Source organism: Microtus ochrogaster, linkage group LG1, assembly GCF_000317375.1.
Source record: "Microtus ochrogaster isolate Prairie Vole_2 linkage group LG1, MicOch1.0, whole genome shotgun sequence".
Taxonomy (NCBI): Eukaryota; Metazoa; Chordata; class Mammalia; order Rodentia; family Cricetidae; genus Microtus; species Microtus ochrogaster.
In genome coordinates, this window is record NC_022027.1 from 21,774,836 (window position 1) to 21,787,086 (window position 12,251).

General features: G+C 46.3%; 1 protein-coding gene across 1 annotated transcript in view; it reads left to right on the top strand.

Annotated features, from left to right (window-relative positions):
• Fam114a1 (family with sequence similarity 114 member A1) overlaps nucleotides 1–12,251 on the top strand; it is a 70,093-nt gene that overhangs the window by 41,391 nt on the left and 16,451 nt on the right. The window contains exons 7-8 of the mRNA XM_005359256.3: nucleotides 2,512–2,664; nucleotides 9,344–9,467. Of these exons, the coding sequence (XP_005359313.1) occupies nucleotides 2,512–2,664; nucleotides 9,344–9,467 (277 nt within the window). The remainder of the gene's footprint in view (nucleotides 1–2,511; nucleotides 2,665–9,343; nucleotides 9,468–12,251) is intronic.

Sequence of the window (12,251 nt, forward strand, 5' to 3'; positions counted from 1 at the left end):
CCCCAGTGAAGGAGGACCAAAGGGAAGACTGGGTGGAAGTGTGCCAGATTCCACACTGCTTAAGAAGCTTTGGAAAGGGCATGGGTCCTCTGGGTATTGTCAGCTAAAGCCAATAGGACGGCCCCTACCCCAGCCTCTAGTGCTCTGAGGTCAGGGCGGCTGCTGAGTTTTATTACAAGTGTTAAACCTTCCCAGTGATGGTTTCACTGGCCCATTTTGAAAACCTTAACAGTCAGAACCTTACTAATTTAGTCCTCAAGAGAGACAGGAGAGAGAATTCCTTCCACGGCCTAGCGAGTTCTTGGCTAACAACCTTAAGAACCCAAAAGGAAAATGAGGCTGCCTGTTTTATTGGCACATAATAAACACCAGCCTCTATTCCTGGATGATCTTCCCCCTGTGACCTTGTGGCCTTGGCCCGGGTATTTATGCGGCTCTCTGCAGATATTAAAGGACTCCATAAACTTAATGTCCTTGTAAACTTAATGAGAAATCAAATAAAAGATGCCTAGCACCAAAGCAAGCAAGTGCAGAATATTGTTAATAATGGATAGACTCCATTCTGTCATCTTTGTATTTAAACAACAAAATAACTGGAGGGGTTGGGGGTGTCTCTTTCTTAGTATGCACAAGGCCTGGGTTCCATCCCCAACACTGCAAGTGTAGGTGACAGGAGGGAAGAGGAAGGAAAGTGAAGGGAGAGGAGAGGAAAGAAGAAAAGAAGGGAATTGAGGAAGGAAAGACAGAAGTTATTAATGTGAATGGAAAGTCAGCCCAAACATCTATAAGCCAATTTCTGTTCGGGGTTAATTTGTTACTCTTTTCATTGAAGATGCCTCATGCTTCCTCCATGGAAATTTTTAAAAAATGTAACAGGAAACTCAGGCCGGCCTCTTTCTGTTTTGAAATCTGCCTGGGCAGAGAATTCTCAGTAAGATAGCAAAGAATTGGCATTTCCCAGTGTCAGGCTAACTGTGGTGCTATTTGCATACCAAAGTGCATGCTGGCCTCCAGGCACACTCAGTACCTATGACTCCTCTCAGCTCTTCTCACCCCACCTCCCCACCCTGTACCCCAAAACTTCTTCAGCCTGTGGGCTTCCCTTCCTCCAGCTTCTCATTCCTGTATAACCCCGCCATTTCTGCCGTTTCTGCAAGGCTCTTTTTGCTCTTTGCTTCCTCTTTCTTTCTCTCTCTCTCTCCCTCTCTCTCTCCTCTTTGCTGTCTCTCTTTCCTTCCTCTCTCACTCTCCCCGTCTCTCTCCTGTCATGGCTGCATTCAGTCTACCAGCCGGCCATGTTTGTCTGTTACTCCCTCTCCCTGCTCTGGACTCGTGCACTGCCTCTGGCAGTTCTCTCTCTCGTATCTACAGTAAACCCCTTCTCCTCAGCCATCCCTTAGAGCAGCCATTTCCTCACTTTATGTCCAGTGCACTGAAAACTGTCAGTATAGAAAGTGTGGACACTTGAGAACACTTGAGAAAAGAAACAACCATGTGGGAGAAGACCTCAGTGGGCAGCAGCAGAGCCCCTGTGTGCTTCCTTTTGCTCTTACTCCTAGGCTCGGAGGCTTGCTTTGTTTGGCTCAGAGGAGAAATGAAACAGAATAGGTAAACATTAGTAAACAGTATCAATCGTGTATCTATTTACCATTCTTTTAAAATGTATATTTTAAATAAAATATAATTACATTGTCTTCCCCCCTCCTTTTCCTCTCTCCAACCCTTTCCATGGGCCCCTTACTCTCTCTCAAATTCGTGGCCTCTATTCTCTTAACATGTGTGTGTATTTCCTTAATTACTGTAACGTGTGCGTGTATATAATTTCGAAGCATATAAACACAACCTGCTTAGTCTGTATAAAGTTACATATATGTATATGTTTTTAGGCTGACCATTCGGTTTGGGATACTTGGGGGCCCTTCCCTGGGAAGACTTTCTCTCAGCATTCCTTAGTTGCCTATCGATTTTTGCATAGGGTTGAGACCCCACGAGCTCCCCCTTCACATTAGCATATCCATTAGAGTTGTCTTTGTTCATATCTTGTTTTGGTAGCCATGGTGATGAGACTTCATGGGGAACCTGAAAACCTCCTCCCTGAGGACTAGTTTTTTATGGTAACAGAAGGCACCATGCAAGCCTCCAAGGAACAAGAGCCACCCATAGTCCTAGCTAGTTCTGATGCCCATGAACTAAAGCAATGACCAGCATGGGGAAGGGTGTAATAGTGGCACAGATACCTAGGCAGTAACCAATAGCTTTCTAATTAGACCCCATGTGTTCTCAACAATAGGGAAAGTATACCTAGTACTGGAAACCAAACCACTCACCCAGAGCTAGTGAGGTCATGGGGGAGAACCCACTACCACCTACTCACAAAGAATCATTTTGAGAAATTCCAAGTGATAATGGTGATTTTTCAGATAATGTCCATCTTCCCCACCACCTCTTTATCTTGCACAGGAAGGCAGCGTGGAAGGAGCTGTCTAGTACATGATCATTGTGTCTCTGCAGATGCTGAGAGAGGCCAAGGAGAAGGAGAAGCAGAGGCTGGCCCAGCAGCTCACAGTGGAGAGGACTGCACACTACGGGTTGCTTTTCGATGAATATCAAGGTTTGTCACACCTGGAAGCCTTGGAAATTCTGTCCAATGAGAGTGAGAGCAAGGTACATCCACATGGGTCATTTGAACAGCCTTATTGGGTGATGCATTTCCTTAGCAAAACATTACATGTTTTCTCATCTCGTGACTTATGCTGAGGTCTCACGTGCTGTCCAGCTTGATGTCCCCTCTAGCCACTTACGGTTTCCTCTCTGCCCTGTGCTCACCTGTTATTCTACCCAGCCCAGAAGAAGATTTGCAGAGAAGGCTCAGCAAATCAAGAGTCCTTACTACCCCTCCTCAGGGCAGAAAAGGCTGCTCTTAAACTTGCCAGCCAGGCCCTCTTTTTGGCGATCTCATTCCCAGATCAGAGATCCCTCACCAGCCCGTGCCTTTATTCCACCCAGTGAAGACAGAATGGCTTGTATTTCTGTTAGACTGTGGACCTCAAGTGTGTGTTGTTTCGTGAGTTCGGTGTTACTTATTTGGTCACCTTCATCAGAATATCTGGGTCAAAAAAGACAAAGCCATCCCTTCCTTCCAAGACCTATTTGAAAATGCTCCCACTGAGAAACCTATGAAGCCTAGATCACCAAACAGACAGCCCTATATGTTGAGGGAGCTACGGGCTGCTGCGTTCCTGCCACCCAGCTCCCGGCCGACTGACTAGCTTATGCCCCAAAATAACAACACACAAACTGTATTCATATAAACACTGCTTGGCCCATTTCTATTAATGTGTGTAGCACCATGAGGTGCGCTTACCAGGAAGATTCTAGCCTACGTCCATCTTGGGTCGGAGCTTCATCGCGTCTGCCCTGGAGAGAGCAGCATGGCGTCTAGCTCACTTCCCTTCTTCCCAGCATTCTGTTCTGTTTACTCCACCTACCTAATTTTCTGTCCTGTCAGGGCCAAGGCAGTTTCTTTATTTAACCAATGACCTTCCCCCATCACCTATACATTCTTACTTTCCCACGTGACGCCAGGAAGATGATTCGCTATGGATTGGAGGCAAGGCTAGGCTTCATGAGACTCTGTCTCAGGAATGAAGCCAACCGTGCTAGCAGGATGGCTCCACGGGCAAAAGCACGTGCTGCCAAGCCTGACTACCCGAGTTCAATCTCCAGGATGCCCAAGGTGGACGGAGAACTGATTCTCACCTGCAGGCTGTCCTCTGGCCTCTGTGAGCACACACAAATAGAATTTAAAAATTAAACTATTAAAAAAGCAAGTGAGCAAGCAAAAACACTGTTGAAGGATAATTTTTTAAAAAAATGAAACAAAAAGATGAAAATCATGACTCATACTGATACAAAATAAGCACCCAATAAAGATCTTACTTACTTCATTAATTAAATGAGGAAAACAGGCAGGTGTTATGGCCAGCTGTAGAGAAAACCAGAGAAAGAATGTTGAATCATAGTTGCAAATAGATCCAAGCTTGCCAACGGGCAGGGGGAGGGGGGGCAGACTGCCCTCCGCCTGCAAAACTCACCTAAAATCCGGCTGTGTGTCTGTAGAGAGACGGCTTCGCACTGCCATCAGCCTTGCACAATTTGCACAGTTGTAAAATTGCTCCCTACATTCAGAATCTCATAATCCGGTAAAAATAAAAATGCAATTTCCCACCAAAGCACAAAATTCTCCCCATGAAAGCTGAGTCTGGAATCAGCCTTTATGTGATTATACATCAATTTGAGGCTGTGGGAATTTGGACCTCTCTTATTGCAATCTGCTTGACATGACAATGATGGTAAAACCCGCTTCACAGGATTTCAAAAGGGATTCCGTGAGATAGCCTGCAAAAGAGCTCGTAGCAGCATGACTGGTACAAATAAGGTGCTCAGTAAATGCCAGCTGCTGCTTAGCGCGCCCACGGGTTTGAGTAAACATAGTGTTGATGGCTTTGTATTTTACATGCGCTCTGATGCTCTAAATATCTGTTATTGTTATTATTTACAACATTACAGGAGACTGGCCCCTACCCTGACAATAATAGAGAGGTTGTATTCTGGTTGGTTCCATCACAGACCTCAGTTGCAAAACAGCCCTTGGGTTCTTCAAACAATCCTCCTGCCTCAGCCTCTTGAGTGCTGAGATTACAGGTGTGAATTTCATAAGGTCCCATCCATGAGGAGTTGGCCACCTCGCTTTGGGCCATACAGCGAGACAGCACAAGAGAGTGGAACAACCCACTCACTCAGGCCCAGGAAGCAAAAGAGAGGAAGAGGCCAAGGCCTCACAGCCTCCTCCAAGGATAGGTCTCCAGTGGCCTAGCATCTCTCCCTGCCCCCACCCACAAAGGCTTTACCACCTTCCAGTAACTCCAAGCTAGGGAGCAAGCCTTCAACTCAGGGGCCTTTGGGGAACGTCCCAGAGGGGATCATATCTTCCCTTTGTGCATTGTTTCCACAAGCTTTGCTTTCTTTCCCCAGCCTGGAGCTTTCTGTGACAGTCAGGGAGCAATGCAGAACTTGTAAAACGTTCTGAGTGGTGCTGTCATAAGCAGTCCTACAAATATGTGAAAACCAGCAGAAGTCATTTTCACTCCTGTGACAGCCCAGAACGGAGAACCTGGTCAGCAGGCGGCTTCCTGTACTCAGGGGTTAGATTAAAGGACACAGGCCCCCAACAGGAATACAAGCGGAAGCCCTTATTGAGGTCTTCAGGCACAGCTAATGACACACTGTGGCTACCAGAGATGTATTTATAGCACGGTGACTGAGGGTGATGGAAATGCACATATTTCAAAATTGCTGGAAAAATAAACTTGAAACATTCTCACCCTCACCACAACAATGGTATGAGACAATGTTTCATAGATACGTTCACTGGCATGAGACAATGTTTCATAGATACGTTCACTGGCATGATGCACCCAGGGTGTGCACATGTCAGGTCACCACGCTCTACCCCATAGATACAAGCATGGTGACATGGGCCTGAATCCCAGCCATTGAGGAGCCTCAGGCAGATTGGTTTCAAGGTCGAGGCTTGTCTGGGTTACAGAGTGAGTTCAAGGCCAGCCTTGACAACCTAAGGAGACTCTGTCTCAGATTAAAAAGTGGATGAAAAGAAATTTAAATGACGGAGGATAAAGCTCAGGGATAGATTATGCACAGGGTCCTGGGTTCAGTCCCTAGCAATGAAAAGAAATTATTTAAATTCAATCTAAACTTAAAAATAAGGGCCAGAAAGATGGCACATCGGGTGCAAGCACTTGCTGCCAAGACTGTGACCTGAGTTTGATCCTTGGCACCCACAGGGCAAAGGGAGAAAGATCTCTGCTCTTTACACATGCGCGCACACACACACACACACACACACACACACACACATATGCACACACTAAACATGTGAGAAATAAAATGAATAAGAAAAGGGCTTCAGGCCTTTGTCGTTTGGAGGGAGGCAAAGGGCTTACCTAGCATATGTGGGGTCCTGAGTTCAAGTCTCAACCACTTGGAAAACAGACAGTAAGAGAAAAACCTAACAGGATGACTCCCTAAAATCGAATCGAACTCTCAATAAATACATCCTACAAATTATTCGAGACACACTTATACTAAGAAAACAATCATTGCGTGTCTGAAACACAAATTTAACTAAGTTGCCTATGTTTACATGTGTAAGACTCCAACTGCCTTTTGCCTCAAACTGCTGTGCGCGGGTAAGGGAGATACCATTGTTCCAGCTCCACCCACATCCCCTTGCAAGCACCTGTCTCGTCATCACCCGGGTTCACACTGGCCTCAACACAACTCAGGAAAGAGACCCACTCAGTAACCTGGAGGGCACCCTGGAAGAGGAAGCATCCCGTGTGTCCTGTGGACTCCCCTGTGTCCAAGTCTAAAAGGAGTATTGGATGGCACCATTCTCTAGTGCTTCATGGTCTTCTGAGTCCCGTCAACCCGAGGAAGTAGAGGGCACTGCCATTCGAAAGCTGTGGACAAGAAAGGACGCTCATTATGTCCACCGTTATTTCATTGACTGAGATTCAGGCACAGCAAGGGAAAAGAAAGGCAGGAAGAATTGGTGCTGGAGAGAGGGCTCAGTGGTTAAAAGTGCCTACTATATAATCATGAGGACTGGGGGTCAGACCTTAACACCCACGTAACAACATAACAATCCATGCACACTCACACCACACCGTCGTCATGCACACACATCGTCATCACGCACACACACACACACCACACCTTCATCGTGCACACACACACACCACACCATCATCGTGCACACACACCACACCTTCATTGTGCACACCCACACCACACCATCATCATGTACACACACACCACACCATCATCATGTACACACACACCACACCATCATCGTGCACACACATGCTGTCATTGTGCACACACACACCACACCGTCATCATGCACAGACACACACCACACCATCATCATGCACACACACACACCACACCATCATCATGCACACACACACACCACACCGTCATGCACACACATACTATCATCATGCACACACAATATTAAATAGGATCAGATTGGTTCTAAGCCAGACCCAGCAGTGTGATACATAATAAATGTGAAAAATGAATCATTTTGTCATTACACTCAGTTGCATTTTTTTCTTTTCATGGACACCCTGTGTACCCTCGTGTGACCTGAACAATACTCTACCTAGTACCAAGCAGTCAGTTAGCATTCCTTTAGTATCGAAGAATGCATGATTATTTATTATTTATTCTTGAATCCGACCACAGTTCAGTGCACATCACTGTGGCCCAATGGGGAAACAGAGCATAGTAAAAGGCAGGCTCTCAGAAGGCCAAGGCCAGAAGGACTGGCCAGGAGCCATAGAGCAGGGCACATTGGCTGCTACCTGCCGAACTGCACGGCTAATGGGCTTCATGTTGATTTCCTGCCAAGCGTCCTCCAGAGCCTTGGGCAGGCACCCAGTGATGTGCTTAAGCACTCAGGAAAATGGAGTCTGTCAGCCTGGATGCCCTGCCTGACTCTTAGCCTGGTGTGTTGATCTATTGCCCCATGAACACTGCAACCTAACCCAGGGAGGACTGAGCTCCCTCCAGCATCTGACTTGCAAAATGAAAAAATAAAAACTTACAGCCTTACCTCATTTTCTAATATGATATTTCATGCCCCGTGACCAATCTGGAAATTCAAATTAGTCTTCAGAGGATGGCTGGCCATCTGTACTTGTTTTGAAGTGTGCACAGAGGGTACTGTCAGAAGAGAGACTCCGAAGGGGAGCAGGGGTGAGGTCAGTCCTCTTCTCCCAAGCTCTCCCTGCCCAGCTCCTTAGCCCCTGCTAAGGCAGAGTGACCCTGCTGTGCCCTTCCCCCACATCTATTTGGGCTTCTTCCTTCCTCCACAGCAGAGGTTCTCAGCCTTCCTGGTGCTGTAACCCTTTAATACAGCTCCTCAGGTTGTGGTGGCCCCCAACTATATAATTATTCCACTGCTGCTTCCTGACTGTAATTCTGTGACTGTTATGAATCGTAATATCAATATCTGATATTCAGGATATCGGATACGCGGCCCACAGTTTGAGAAACTGCTCTAGACTCTTAGCTCTCAGAAATGGAAAAAGAGTCTTGGGCATTTTTGTAAACTTAGTGTAAGTCTTGTCTAATAAGAACTTATGTGGCTGTGTGTGTGTGTGTGTGTGTTTAATATTTCATTTATTGAGCATCATAGGTTTTAAGCCAGTTCTTTTGCTTTAATGATCAAGGTGACCTTGTAAGATAGATATACACAGCCCCTACTTCATAGATAGAGCCAAGGCATAGGAATATAAATTATACAGTGTAGTAATAAGGAGCTGCGGGGCTACGTCCCCAGTACCCCGGCCGTCCACACGGCTAGCTTTACCCGAAATAACAACACACAAATTGTATTCATTTAAACACTGCTTGGCCCTTTAGCTCTAGCCCTTACTGGCTAATTCTGATATCCCGATCAACCCATCTCTAATAATCTGTGAGCACCGGTCTTACCAGGAAGATTCTAGCCTACGTCAATCCTGGGTCGGAGCTGAATCGCGTCTGTCCGGGAGAGCGGAGCATGGCGTCTCTGTCTGAGGCGTCTTACCTCACTTCCTCTTCCTCCCAGCATTCTGCTCTGTTTACTCCACCCACCTATGTTCTAAGCTATGAGCCCAAGCAGTTTGTTTATTACTCAACCAATGAAATCAACAGATTGATATATCACACTCCCACATCAATACAGGGTCAGCAATTAGTGAGTGAGGAACTGATATTTGAGCTGTCTGGAGGTCAGAGTGTGTTTTAACCACTATGATAAATGGTTCCCAGCCCCATTGACCAGTGCCATTTGCTTCATATTTGTTCTTTACTGCACAAAGGGCCATAAGGAAGTGTGGGTCCTGCTTTAGGAACGAGATAATTAGTCCTGCGTGGCAACTTGTTCCTATAACAGTAGTTCAAAAACTGAGGCAAGAGGAGCTCAAGTTCAAGACCGGCCTGGACCTTAAAGTCAATTCAAGGCCAGTCTGGACTATATACTAAGATGTAATAGGAATAGCAAAGGAATGAAAAACCTGAGGCCCAGGGAGCCGATGCTCTGAATGGGCGGGTGCAGAGCCAACTCTCCCTTACCTCCCGCACCGCTGCTCACTCACTTGTCTTGAGAAAACTGGAGACAGGCAGGTGGATCTCTGTGAGTTCAAGGCCAGCCTGGTCTGTGTTCATGAGAAGAAACAATGACACTTAAGATGACCTATTTTTTTTCCAGGTTCAGTCATTCTTAGCATCGCTGGATGGAGAGAAGCTAGAACTCTTGAAAAATGACCTAATTTCTATCAAAGACATCTTTGTAGCCAAAGAATCAGAGAGTGAAGCAAGTCCAGAAGAACAAGGTAAAGAGACATAAACACCAACATAAACCCATGGGACGCAGTTGCTGAGAAACAGCCCTTTGAACTGGGTTTACTTAATGCAGGTGCTCGTCTTGAACGCCCTGTGCAGCTGTTATGGGTACCTGGGCTGGTCACAGTATAGCCCTCTCTTTGCTGAGCAGGAGCCCCATCCTTTCTCTGCATGGTTCCTGGCTCGTCACCAGCCCACAGTAAATGCAGAAAGTCAAATGACGAGAGCGCAATTGGCTGGGCCTAAATGATTGTCTTGGACATTGCACTTCTTATTCCGCGTGTTGATGTTGTAGGCTGCAACTGATGACCATGGTGCATAAGTCTCGATAACTTTGTTATTCCTTTTCATCCCTGTGTGGAGGAGCTGTGCATTTACATGTGTCCCGTGTGAATACATGGGACGTGGAGATCTGAATAGTACAGGTTCTGGTGTAGGAGGCTGGTAGCCTAGCAACACAACAGTGCCTAGCCGTATGAGAGCCCGAGTTCAGTTCCCGGCTCTCAAGAAGTACAGTTCTGCCCTGGTTGTGCCATTTTCTCCAAGTGCTCCAGGATGAGGTGTTTCAAGTTGAAGATCACGGAGTGAGTGAGGTATACACATCTCGACAGCCTTCCCCCTTGTCTTCGTTACTTTCCTATTGCCATGAAGAAGAGACACCATGATGAAGGAAGTTTATGAAAGAAGGCATTTAATTACAGTTTCAAAAGATTGGTCCATGACCACTATGGTGGCGAATGTGGAGGCAAGCAGATAGGCATGGAGCTGGAGCAGAAGCTAAGAACTTACATCTTAATCTTCAGGGGGGAGAGAGAGAGAGAGAGACAGAGAGACAGAGAGACAGAGAGACAGAGACAGAGAGACAGAGACAGAGAGAGACAGAGAGAGAGAGAGACTGGGCCTAGCAAGGACTTTTGAAACCTCAAAGCCACCTCCCAGTGACACACCTCCTCCTCCAACAAGGCCACACCTAATTCATCGTAAACAGTCCACAACTGGAGACAGCATTCACATATATGAATCTATGCGGTCATTCTCATTCAATCCCCCCACACCCTCAGAAGTGACCTGAACCCACAGGCATCCAGCGCCTTTGTAAGAGAAGCGAGGCTTGTTTTAAGAAGAGAAAAGAATCTCAAAGTTGGCCATTACCAGTTACTACTCTGGTCATCCAGTGAGGAATAGATTCAAGCATTTGCTGTATACAGTGCCTTCCTACAGATATGACAGTTATAGGCACCATACCACAGGGGCTCCCTGGAGTTTGTGCAAATGGTCAGAGCAACCGCAGATTCAAGGTTAGCTGCTTCTAGGAGCAATAGAAAATCCCACTGGCAACCTTTCCAGTAATTTCTTGAACAAGTCCCCTGGCCCTGATGAAAAGAGTATATATCTCTACTACATCCTGGAGACAGTGCTGCATAGTCCAGGAGCTGTGAAAGGCTCAGAGTAATACATACATAAAAATATACGTTACGGATCTTGGCATACAGAACTGCTCAAATACGTTAGCTGCCGTTATTATCATGCAGTGTGTCAACGCAATGCCAGGGAGACTGGGGAGTCAGAGTAAGCTGCAGCTTTTATTCATCATTGTACCTGTCATACCCTACCATGCAGAGTGGTGACAATACACATTCACACTGTCACCGTCAAGTCACGGAAATGTTTTGTTCCCAGATGCAGTATTATATGCCTTTAATCAAAGCTCAAACACAAAGGCTTTGGGGACCCAAGATAAACCTATAGATGCCCCTTTCTAGCCCTAACCATCACCCCAATCAGGCTCTTCTTCAAGCTCATGATACGTGAGTTAGATCTTGATTCTGCTGGTGTGACATTCAGAAAGGATTTTTAAATGGACCCCAGAGTTGAGGAGAGGGCTCAGCCAATAGAGTCCTTGACAAAATCAGTGACATACTCCTGTAATCTCAGCTGGGAAGAGGTGGCAGAAGCAAGCTTGTAGGCCAGCTAGTCTGGCCTCTGCCTCTTCCTTCAAGTTCCTGGCCAGTGAGAGACCTGGTCTCCAACAACATGGGAAAGACCCCTGAGGAATGAACCAATGTTGTCCTCCTGCCTCTCCAGGCATGCTGCATGCACATAGCCACAGCCACGGATGCATCCACACCCACACTGGGACACATGAACGCACACACACATGCACACCCACAACTCCATGTTCTCATAGACATCAGAGACGTTGTTGCTAATGCAAAGTGAAACCACACCGCTTCTTGTCGGTGCCGCTCCTTGGAGAGGAGACTTGAGTCTGTACTGCTGAAAGAAAATGTCGCCACAGGCAACGTGGTATGTTCCCATAATACAGAGCCTCATTCCGTAAATTGAGATTTTTGGATTTCACACACAGACACGCAAACATGCACATGCACTCATGCGCACGCACACACACCGAAGTGCTAAATGTCATATTTTGAGAAAATTGGGGGCTGGAAGGTGGAGAGATGGTAAATTTGTCTCTCTTTCCATGACAAAAGCCTATTAGCTCCTGTAATGAATCCATTTTCCCCAAAGGGCATCTCCAGATGATCAAAACACTATTAATTTTCATTAACTTAATTTAATAAATAAATGTCATTCAGATTCTTAATGAGGCTCTGGGAGATACACCAGAGGTGTTGTTGTAGAACCAACCCCATCCCATGGAGTGTGACAGCTTCAAGAGGCTAGAGGGGTTACCCAAAATCCAGGAAGGTGGAGGGGTTACCCAAACACACGAGAAAGGAATCTTACAAGTGGAATGTGAAAAAAAAAAT